Source organism: Dama dama, chromosome 22 (assembly GCF_033118175.1).
Source record: "Dama dama isolate Ldn47 chromosome 22, ASM3311817v1, whole genome shotgun sequence".
NCBI lineage: Eukaryota > Metazoa > Chordata > Mammalia > Artiodactyla > Cervidae > Dama > Dama dama.
The window spans coordinates 38,782,029-38,793,815 of NC_083702.1; the positions used below are offsets into that span (position 1 = coordinate 38,782,029).

The following is an 11,787-nucleotide window of genomic DNA, read 5'->3' on the forward strand; positions in this document are numbered from 1 at the left end:
TTGACCAGAAATAAGACCAAATTCCCAAAATAGTATCATAAGTCATTATGGGGTCAACTATAGTAGTCACTGTTACCAAGATTAGCCTAACTGATTAAGATAAAAATTAACTGATCTTTAGGCCAGATATGATTTGTAGCCAGAAAATCTAGGTTTGAGCATTAACTATGTGACCCTGTACCTATTAATCCTTCTGCAAAATGAAGATAAACAATATAGACCCTGACTACCTCATGTAATCATACTGTATAAATTAAGAAAGCATGTTTTTTAAAAATATAAATTGTTACAAAATTGGGAAGTTCAAACAGCAGGTCCTCACCATGGGGTTAAAATATATGGTCCATTTTAAGTAATGAGATCCAGGGGGTCCCATTTGCAAAAGCAGAGACTTTTTGAAGTCCATAAAAACTGGATTGGAATTTTGGCTTTGACATATGATATTATCATGGCTACTCAATCTTTTCTAAGCCTACTTTACCTGTTCATAAAAAAAGAAACCTACCTAACAGGGATGTTACAGTTAATAGTGGAGTCAATATTTTTGTAAACATTATCAGCACTGTGCCTGAGTAGATTATTAACAAATAAAATATTTTCCCCTTAAATCTGCATTAAGAGCTGTTTTTGGTTCACCAGATGCTAATACAGTCTCCACTTCTGCCTAGAGTTATATACAACTCTCATTGATTTGAGACCTCAAATCAATCAATTAAAAAAAAAATTCCAAGAACATGCATTAAAGAAGAGAAATAGGTTTTCTTCATGTCTACCTCAGAATTCCAAGAACGAAGAGTATGTCACTGGGGGTGGATATCTTGCTTGGCTTTTAAAATACTTGCAACTCTTGAGAAAGAGATGGTAGGAAAGAGAGAAGTAGCTAGTGGTATTAAAATGCCTTCTAGAACAAGCTCCTTTAGGTTCAGCCACATCCCTTCTTTCAAAAGAGGGTTAATGTGGAAGAGAAAAAAGAATAAAAATTTTAATGAGGAACTGAGGGAAAAATAGGAAGAAATAACTTTTATATTTTTCAGACCTAATTTGTCATATACCCCTATGTGGTAGCAGGAAAGCCACCATCTGTGGTGTGTTGGGGTCCTTTAATGGACAGGAACCTGGTGATCCTGAGTCGACGATAAGAAAGTGAGAGAGAGAAAGAAGCTAATATTCCCTGGTTTACGCAAAGAACCAATAAAACCCTAGAACAGGGCTTGCACCGCTCATGAAGGCACAGGGCGCCCCCTTGAGGAGGTCTGGAAAGCCGGGGCATGAGAGTGAGCTCGGCAGGTTTCCACGCTCCAGAGAATTGCTGGAGGGAGGGAGAGAGAGAGAAAGACATGGGGACCCAAGCCTCTGGTGGAGCAAGGGTGTTTTAATGATCTTTCTGTGAGTATATATAGGCTGTTGTCCAAGGAATTTCTTTCGACAGTGATAAAGATCAGAAAACCAAAGGTCCAGCAACCGTTACCAAGGGAACAAGGGATTAACAATGGTCATACAGTCAGGAGACAATCCATATCTCAAGAAAGAGGATTGAGACTAAGCAGTTTTGTTGTAAGGAGAATGTGTGCTGAAGGAGATTCACGCATGTGTTTCATCCTATGACCTCAGTTCTGGCAGCGGCGCGCCGTTCCACTCATTCCCGTTGCCAGTTCTGATGAGGAGCAGAGGGTTTATGAGAAACAGCACGCAGGAGTCCTGTTAAACGTCCCCTGGCAGTGGTGCACTGATCCTCGCCCCATGTGATCTTTGCCTCAGGATGACGAAGCTCATGAACCGGCTTTTAAGAACACTTTCCATGTTGGAGTATTTCATCAACCGGAGCTGGGAGTGGAGCACGCACAACACTGAGATGCTAATGTCTGAGCTGAGTCCCGAAGACCAGAGAGTGAGTACAGCCCTGACCATCGGTGGGAAAGCCTTCCCCACGCAAAATTTAGAACGATCTGACTTGGAGAGCTGATCAATAAAGGCAATTTTAGTTATATACACAGAATTATTTTTCCTTTTGGGCTAAGAAAATCAGTGAATGCTATCAACACAATGGCAGGACACCAGTTTAACCTAGGGAAGAGATCTAGTTTCTTAGCCTTTGGTCAGCTTCTCCCTGCTATTCTGCAGTCAGGTCTCATAAGCTTTGTTTCACTCCTTTGTTCACCTTTGGTGGCTGTTATCTTTTCAACAAATCCTTAGTGTCTCTGTCTTTCCCTCCCAAACATATGCCTTCAGTGAAAAATAATAATTTTATGGCTCAGCAAGTCTCTCATCCACTGTTCTTGTCAAATCAAAATCATTCTGCATCACCAAAGCTACAGCTCCTTTCTTCCTACCTTTTAAAATCTAACCTTTCACCTCTGCATTCTAGCCCACCTAAGATCTCCTACCATCAGCATTCCCCTCTCTGTAGGACTGTCATTCTTCCTCCCTATAATGATTTCTCTTTGACCATTCAGACATTTATTTCTCAAGACGGGCCTATACTTTACTTGTTTAGTGTAAGTACTACTTGGGCTTCCTGGTGGCTCAGATGGTAAAGTGTCTGCCTGCAACTCGGAAGCCCTGGGTTCGATCCCTGGATTGTTAAGATCCCCTAGAAAAGGAAATGGCAACCCACTCCAGTACTCTTGCCTGGAAAATCCTATGGATGGAGGAGGCTGGTAGGCTACAGTCCATGGGGCCGCAAAGAGTCAGACATGACTGAGTGACTTCACTTTACTTTTTACTTTCTAAGTACAATTTATTTCTCTGTATTAGGTTCTAACCAGTCACAAACGGTTGTCCTAAAATCCACAAATATAGAAAACTGTATTTTGTACATGTTCCTAGCTTTGTTTTTCCTCTGTTTGTTCCTTGAGCACTTCCTTGGTTTTCAATTAAGCTTTAAAGTTTTCAATCTCTTGACTGACATTTTCCACTAAATTTTCTTAAAAAAAAAAAAAAAAAAGATAAATGTCTTGATTTATCTTGTACTTGACAGCATGTAGAAGAAACCAAGTCATGTTGAGAAGTAAATGTTAGATAGAGACCCTCACCTGCCAGCTCCTATCTACCAGCCTCATAGTACATGATTCAAATGCAAGTCCTAAAATTACTTCCCACCAGGAAACCTAAGGATTGCTTGTGGTCAGACACAATAATTGTTATATTAAATGTACTAGTTGAGATTTTGTTGTTGTATAGTCGCTAAGTCATGGCTGACCCCTTGAGACCCCATGGACTATAGCCTGCCAGGCTCCTCTGTCCATGGGATTCTCCAGGCAAGAATATTGGAATGGCTTGCCATTTCCTTCTCTAGAGGATCTTCCCAACCCAGGGATTGAATCCATGTCTTCTGCATTGGCAGATGGATTCATTACCACTGAGCCACCAGGAAAGCCCAGTTGAGATTTAGAGGAATATTTTAACTGAAATCATTGCTAAGTACCTCTAAATTGAAAAGTGAAAGTCACTCAGTTGTATCCGACTCTTTGCGTCTCCATGGACTATACAGTCCATGGAATTCTCCAGCCCAGAATATTGGTGTGGGTAGCCTTTCCCTTCTCCAGGGGATCTTCCCAACCCAGGGTTCGAACCCAGGTCTTCCCCATTGCAGGCAGATATTTTACCAGCTGAACCACAAGGGAGGCCCCAAAATACTGGAATGGGTAGCCTATTCCTTCTCTAGTGGATCTTCCTGACCCAGGAATCAAACTGGGATCTCCTACATTGTAGGAAGATTCTTTACCAACTGAGCTACAGGGGAAGCTCAAGTAACTCTAAAATGGACATGAAATAGAACCTTTATCCCAGAAATGTTTACATAGCTTGTATAGACAAAATTCTTCAAAGCACCTATTTTTAAAACACATGGATCAAACCAGATTATTTTTAAAAACCCATCATGCTATTATAAATTACTTTTAAAATTAGCTTCAAATATCATGTGACTTATCTTTATTGCACTTTCTTCATGGAATTTACCCATCTAAATAATGCAAAAGATAATAAGCTTATAGTTTCAATTTTGACACTTTACAAATATTTTAACCTAAAATAAAAATTTTGTGTAAAGAAAAGAAAGCTGCAGTGGATTTCACATATACATATGCTTGCAAAATATTTTAGCAATGATAATAGTCCTGAATACTTGCATAATTGCCAAACTCTGGTGTGGCTCAGAATTCAGTTTCATTTGCCATATAGAATAAGGATTCCAAACTAGGGCTTCATTGAAATCTAATCTAGAAGTATGAAATAGCATAAAAATAAAATTCTCTGCATATATAGATGAATAAGCAGCATTTGGTGGTACTGTGGAAAGTAAAAATATCCAAACAAAGTGATACAGAATTACTTTTAGAAAGCAGTTTTTTGATAAGTCTGTGAAGCTCTCTGGAACTCATTAATCTTGTCTGCTTTCCTTGTTAATACTCCAATTTACTGCACAAAGATTTGAGGTAACTTGCAGTAAATACATGTAGTAAAAGAACAAAGCAGAAATAAAATATAAGCCAGGGAAAATGTGTACTAAAATATGAACTAAAGAGCAAGAATGAAAAAAACTGACATTCATGTTTAGTCTGTAAGATCCTACTGTGTGTGCTATTGCGTCAGTTGTGTCCAACTCTTTGCGACTCTATGGACCATAGCCCGCCAGGCTCCTCTGTCCATGGGATTCTCCAGGCAAGAATACTGGAGTGAGTTGCTGTGTCCTCCTCCAAGGGATATTCCCAACCCAAGGATTGAACCTGTGTCTCTTCTTTCCTCCTGCATTGGCAGGTGGGTTCTTTACCACTAGCACCACCTAGAAAGCCCTACAAGATCCTACTAAGTCACTACATTTGAGTAGGAAATTTGTTCTTAAGATTTTTGGTGGCAACGTGAAAAGGCATTCTTTAAGAGGAGGAAATACACTAGTGTTCTACGCATTCTACTCTAAATGGTTCTGAAGGGCTCCATCTAGTGGCATACCAAGAGACAGTGGATAAACATATCTAAAGCAAATATAGAATATAAATTCAGCTTAGTTAGTCCTTAGGAATTGCTTCTCAAAATTTACCTTAATCAGGAAAATGAAGTAGTGATATTTCAGGAGAGGGTGCTAGGCCAAGGGGACAACAAAATTTAATAATGGAAAGAAAAACATATGTAATTTGTCTTGGTTCCTAATGTATTGTTCTCTCTTAAAAAATAATTCTCCTTTACTTGAAATTAAATTAGGTTTCACCAGACTAATACCAGTTCCTTAAAATTTCTAAGACTTCCTAAAAGCCAAATATTCGTGCTTGATCAACGTTTAGATCTGATAGAGTGCCTGATGAACTATGGACAGAGGTTCATGACATTGTACAGGAGACAAGGATCAAGACCATCCCCAAGAAAAAGAAAAGGAAACTGGCTGTCTGAGAAGGCCTTACAAATAGCTGTGAAAAGAAGAGAAGCAAAAAGCAAAGGAGAAAAGGAAAGATATACCCATTTGAATGCAGAGTTCCAAAGAATAGCACAGAGAGATAAGAAAGCCTTCCTCGGCGATCAATGCAAAGAAATAGAGGAAAACAACAGAATGAGAAAGACTAGAGATCTCTTCAAGAAAATTAGAGATACCAAGGGAACATTTCATGAAAAGATGGGCTCAATAAAGGACAGAAATGAAATGGACCTAACCGAAGCAGAAGATATTAAGAACAGGTGGCAAGAATACACAGAAGAACTGTACAAAAAAGATCTTCAAGACCCAGATAATCACAATGGTGTGATCACTCACCTAGAACCAGACATCCTGGAATGTGAAGTCAAGTGGGCCTTAGGAAGCATCACTATGAACAAAGCTAGTGGAGGTGATGGAACTCCAGTTGAGCTATTTAAAATCCTAAAATATGATGCTGTGAAAGTGCTGCACTCAATATGCCAAATATGCAAATTTGGAAAACTCAGGAGTGGCCACAGGACTGGAAAAGGTCAGTTTTCATTCCAATCCCAAAGAAAGGCAATGCCAAAGAATGCTCAAACTACCACACAATTGCTCTCATTGCACACGCTAGCAAAGTAATGCGCAAAATTCTCCAAGCCAGCCTTCAGCAATACATGAACCATGAACTTCCAGATGTTCAAGCTGGTTTTAGAAAAGTCAGAGGAACCAGAGATCAAATTGCCAACATTCACTGGATCATCAAAATAGCAAGAGAGTTCCAGAAAAACATCTATTTCTGCTTTATTGACTATGCCAAAGCCTTTGACTGTGTGGATCACAATAAACTGTGGGAAATTCTTCAAAAGATGGGAATACCAGACCACCTGACCTGCCTCTTGAGAAACCTGTATGCAGGTCAGGAAGCAACAGTTAGAACTGGACAACAGACTGGTTCCAAATAGGAAAACGAGTACGTCAAGGCTCTATACTGTCACCCTGCTTATTTAACTTTATGCAGAGTACATGATGAGAAACGCTGGGCTGGATGAAGCACAAGCTGGAAACTAGATTGCCAGGAGAAATATCAATAACCTCAGATATGCAGATGACACCACCCTTATGACAGAAAGTGAAGAAGAACTAAAGAGCCTCTTGATGAAAGTGAAAGAGGAGAGTGAAAAAGTTGGCTTAAAGCTCAACATTCAGAAAACTAAGATCATGGCATCTGGTCCCATCACTTCATGGCAAATAGATGGGGAAACAGTGGCTGACTTTATTTTTTGGGGCTCCAAAATCACTGCACATGGTGATTGCAGTCATGAAATTAAAAGATGCTTACTCCTTGGAAGGAAAGTTGTGACCCACCTAGACAGCATATTAAAAAGCAGAGACATTACTTTGTCAGCAAAGGTCCATCTAGTCAAGGCTATGGTTTTTTCAGTAGTCATGTGTGGTTGTGAGAGTTGGACTACAAAGAAAGCTGAGTGCTGAAGAATTGATGCTTTTGAACTGTGGTGTTGGAGAAGACTCTTGAGAGTCCCTTGGACTGCAAGGAGATCCAACCAGTGCATCCTAAAGGAGATCAGTCCTGGGTGTTCATTGGAAAGACTGATGTTGAAGCTGAAAGTCCAATATTTTGGCCACCTGATGTGAAGAGCTGACTCTTTTGAAAAGACCCTGATGTTGGGAAAGATTGAAGGCAGGAGGAGAAGGGGACAACAAAGGATGAGATGGTTAGATGGCATCACCAACTCAATGGACATGAGTGTGGGTAAACTCCGGGAGTTGGTGATGGACAGGGAGGCCAGGAGTGCTGTGGTTCATGTGGTCACAAAGAGTCCGACACAACTGGGCAACTGAACTGAACTGAATGTTTAAATATTTCTATGTGCATGGTAATCCATATTATCACTGCCTTTAAAATAACAGCTCAAATAATCTCATTTGGAGGGGTATCACATAAATCTTTCAAACCGAATGTCACTCATTTATATAAAAGAAACTTCATCAAATGTGCAAAGGGATCATCCAGCAATTCTGACAATCCATAATCTCTTCTTGCCTTTCAGGTATTCAACTTTGATATACGTCAGTTGAACTGGTTAGAATACATTGAAAATTATGTTTTAGGAGTTAAGAAGTACTTATTGAAAGAGGATATGGCTGGGATCCCAGAAGCAAAGCAACACTTAAAAAGGTAAGTGTAACAGTTAACATTTATTGAGTACTTAGCATGTGTAGCTCATTTTATACCAGGCATGAAATTTGAGCAGAACAGTTAATATTTTTCCAGCCTTTATACTATATATCCTATCATACACTGTTTATTTAGACTTCACCACACTTCTATGAGGCAGGTAGTATTTTTGTTATCCCATTTCCATCAAAGAACTATTTAGGTTCAAAGGAGGAAGTGGGCAAGCCGCACATGGTAAGCGGAGGAGCCAGATTTGTATCTAAGTTTGTTTCTTCTACCATATCCTGTCATAATGTGATATAAAGAATACCCAACAGGCAGGAAACCTGATGATGCTATTTAACATGGGCGAATCAATTAACTGTTCTTCAGTAGCATTGACTGCCTGAAATTTTTTTCAATAATTAATCCCTAAGGAACATAGAATTATAGCAGTCTTGCGTAATTCTGGTAGAAGCAAAGGGTTTTTAATGCAGAGATGATCAGGATGGGAAAAGTTGATTGCAAACAGACAGGGACCTTGAAAAGCAAGGTGAGACTTTAGAATTTACCCTCTAGTGAACAAGAATCAGGGATTTGTGATATACAGTACCATGATCAAAGTGTATTTAAGAAAGCTTATATTAGCCATGTTTATAAGACAGGTTAAAGCAGAGAGGTATGAGAAAGGGAAACTAGTCAGGGGAATATTGTAGAAATATGATTACTCAGAAGGAAAGTGGTAGAAATGAAAGATATCAAAATCAAAAGGCTATCAGATAATGCCACATGCCTGAGGACGCTTAATTATTTGCTGGTCATAGCCAGGAAAAGATACATTTATTTTTAGGTAATATAGTTGGGTATTTGGTACTCCTTTGACTTTGGTTATATATGTCTGTTTTCAGGCTCCGAAATATTCACTACCTCTTTAATACTGCTCTCTTCCTCATCGTCTGGCGTCTTCTCATTGCAAGATCTCAGGTGGCTCGGAATGTGTGGTTCTTCATCGTGAGCTTCTGTTACAAATTCCTCTCCTACTTTAGGGCATCTAGCACACTCAAGGTCTAAGAACATTTGGCAATCTCCCTTTGTCTGGAACCTCTCAGATACCTCTAAAACAGCAACTGTGGTTCTCAAGATTAGGTGACAAATATGCCCATTATTACCTGTCAAATGTGCTGTCATGTATTCATCCTTATTTCTTAACTATACATTTTCATTTCATTTCAGTGAGAGAAGAAAAGTCATATCCTAGCCAATTATCATACAAATTTTAGGGAAAAATTGTTTCCAGATTGTTTCTTAACACTATTCTGTGCTCTTGAATATAAAACACCAAAGGACACCCATCTTCCCTTATTTAGCTTTGTTCTCCTTGAGAGGACTAATGTCAACTCAGTAAACATGGGAGGACACATGGCAGAAGCTGAGATATGCTAAAGAAAGGCAATTGTCACTGGAACCATTTAGTATAGTGTACTTAGTATAAAGGCTGAAAATCAAGATAAGTAGACAAAGGTCTCAACATTGTCATAAATGCTGTAAGAGAAACAATTCTCCATGGAGGTTTCTGCTTTCTTTTTGTGCTATACTATGGAGTCCTGGTTGAGGGCTGGGGGAATTAGAAAAGTGGGTTCACATCTAACATTTTCCTTAACTATACCCACATCTGAAACCTGAAGAGAACCAAGAGGTGTAAATAATGTGTATAGAATGAGGGCTCAAGCATATTTTCATTATGGCTGATTATTATGCTTTTAAGTAAAAATTGGTTCTTGTAATTTGAATTTGACAACTATTATTTCTAAATCTTTTGAATCATCAATTTTCCTGATTACCTCCTCTTAAGAGTTTTCTTCTTGTTCATTAAAGTGGCCAAATCCCTGATATTTAAGCTTATATGGCCCAGGCCTTCGATTAGTGACTAATGTTAGAGAAAGGCCTAGGCTAAAATCATGTAAAAACCCATTTTCCTGATCTTTGCACTGAGAAGAGCAAAATTGTAAATAAAAATTTAAATGCTAGTCGTATTTTCTGTGGGGAAGTTCACTCTTTCACCAGGACTTGCTAGTATCTTGATCACTCCAGTTGCAGAATGTTACCTGTACAATGTTCAGCAGAAGAGGACAGACTTCATTAAGTGACTCAAAGTTCAGAGAACAGGTGTTGTTTTTAAAATATTTTATGAATAATGCAAATGAATTAATAAAAATCTGTTCTCAAAATCCTATATTAATAATATAACTGTTATCCCAACTTTCATCATATTTGAGAAATGAGTGCATTTTAGATTGCAGCCCTTCATGTTAAAAACATGGGATACAATTCAGATAACAGTACCTGGGGCCTAAGTAACTAAAAATAATCATAACTACTAGAAAACTATATGAGCATAAAACATTCAATGGTAGTTATACATATGCTCACTTCCTGGGATAATTGGTTAATACTCAGACAGGCACATCCAGGTGGTAGAAGTGTACTAGAACTGTGAGAGCAACTTCTAGCCCAGTATTATTGGAAATTTTTCTGAACCCCATAAAGTGCACTTGGGGTCAGCACAGGGAGGCTCTTCTGGGCAATGTCTTTCTCAATCTCATCTAAGTTATGCCAACTACTTTCCAGGGCAGAAAACCCAGCTCTGAAAGAAAGCACCTGGTTATCTTCAGTTTGAGAATTCTGTGTAATATGTTTGAGTTGATTAAGATAACTATAGATGATAAAAATGAAATCAAGATATAACTCAATGAAATTGGATAAAACATAATAGTTCTAAGAATTTACTATCTTTTGGTTATTATGTTTCACCAATTCAATAAATTCCACTGATCATTCAGTTTTGACTTGATTAAATGAAAATTTGAATTAAAGACTGGTTTCCTCTCTTCTAGTGTTGTTATCTTTAACTGTTGACTACTGCAGTAGATCTCCTCCCTCATTTTAGGAAAATAAAAAGAAACTACCAGATGAATATGAATTAACATATACCCATAATGCTTCGTTTTTTCAGACACCGTTAATAGGGTACAGAGCGGGATGAGCACAGCCCTTACAGGTAGCCATCGCTGTGCCTCATTACTCTGCACCCTGTTACTAGGCAACAGGTCTTGCTCAGCCATTGGTCAGTGCCTCAGTGGGCCCCACCCATAAGCAGCAGTCTGTCAGTGAGCAACCATTAGTTGTCCTGCAGGTACTGGTCAGTGCCACAGTTGGCACGCCCCACAAGTAACTGTCAAGGAGGGACCTTTAGGGAAGTGATTCAGCCAAGGGTCAGTGGTGTGGTGGTCATCAGGTGGAAAGGCAGATTCAGGCCTTCTCCTGGAGGCCCTCTTGCTCATCCGGCCTTGGGCCAGCGAGTGAACTGGAGGACCCAGGGAACAGACTGGGAACTGTGTCCTGCGGGGCTCCAGAGCCCTCACTAAGGCCCTCCACTAGCCTTGGCCCAGCCCCTGAGGAGCAGTGACCCTCTCCCCCATCCCTGTCTCTGCTACCAAATGGCACAGCCACCTGCCTTGGCTGCAGTCTGTGAGATCTGGTCTCCCCTTACTTTTTGGGCAGCCTGAGGAGACCGAGGGCAAGGTGGGTTGGGTGCATGGCAGAGATGACAGCTTGGCAGGGTTTGGGGACCGGGCCCTGAGGGAGCTGCCAACTGAGATCTGCCTCCTCTTAGCCAGGACCAGGACCTTGGAGGATGCAAATTTTGCCTTGGACCTTGCCCTTTCTTGACAGGACAGAGAATAACTTTGGTTTGGTAGAGATTTACAGGAATATTGTTCCCTGATCATGACCTGACCTCAAGAACAAAGGATCTGATGCCAAGAAGTTTGCAACAACTAACCACGCCTCTCTCTCACCTTTTGCTTTTAAAGGGGCTTGTTGAAAGCTTTCACTAACTGGGTTTCTTAAGGCATGAGCCACCCATCTCCTTGTATGAATCTGTAATAAACCTTTCTCTGTTCCAAACTCTAATGTTTTAGAACTGACAGACCTTACTATTTGTCAGGCACATGGACTTGCAATTTGGTAACACATGCTGAAGAATGTTCTACCTGTGGTATTAGAGAAATGACACAAAGTTCTCTTGTGATGATTAAGCTGTAAAAGTAGGTATCTGCATGAAAGAAAACCCCTAGCTACTTTATATCAAGACCAATTAACAATAATTTGAGTGCCTAATATATACAATCCAATAAGAACTTTCTATTTTTGATGGAGAAGG

The 11,787-nt window shown here is 39.7% G+C and overlaps 1 protein-coding gene across 1 annotated transcript in view; it reads left to right on the top strand.

The window, feature by feature from the left end:
* FAR2 (fatty acyl-CoA reductase 2) overlaps positions 1-10,656 on the top strand; it is a 183,458-nt gene extending 172,802 nt beyond the window's left edge. The window contains exons 10-12 of the mRNA XM_061125201.1: positions 1,759-1,888; positions 7,459-7,586; positions 8,474-10,656. Of these exons, the coding sequence (XP_060981184.1) occupies positions 1,759-1,888; positions 7,459-7,586; positions 8,474-8,636 (421 nt within the window). The 3' untranslated portion in view covers positions 8,637-10,656. The remainder of the gene's footprint in view (positions 1-1,758; positions 1,889-7,458; positions 7,587-8,473) is intronic.
* Positions 10,657-11,787: the final 1,131 nt, after the last annotated feature.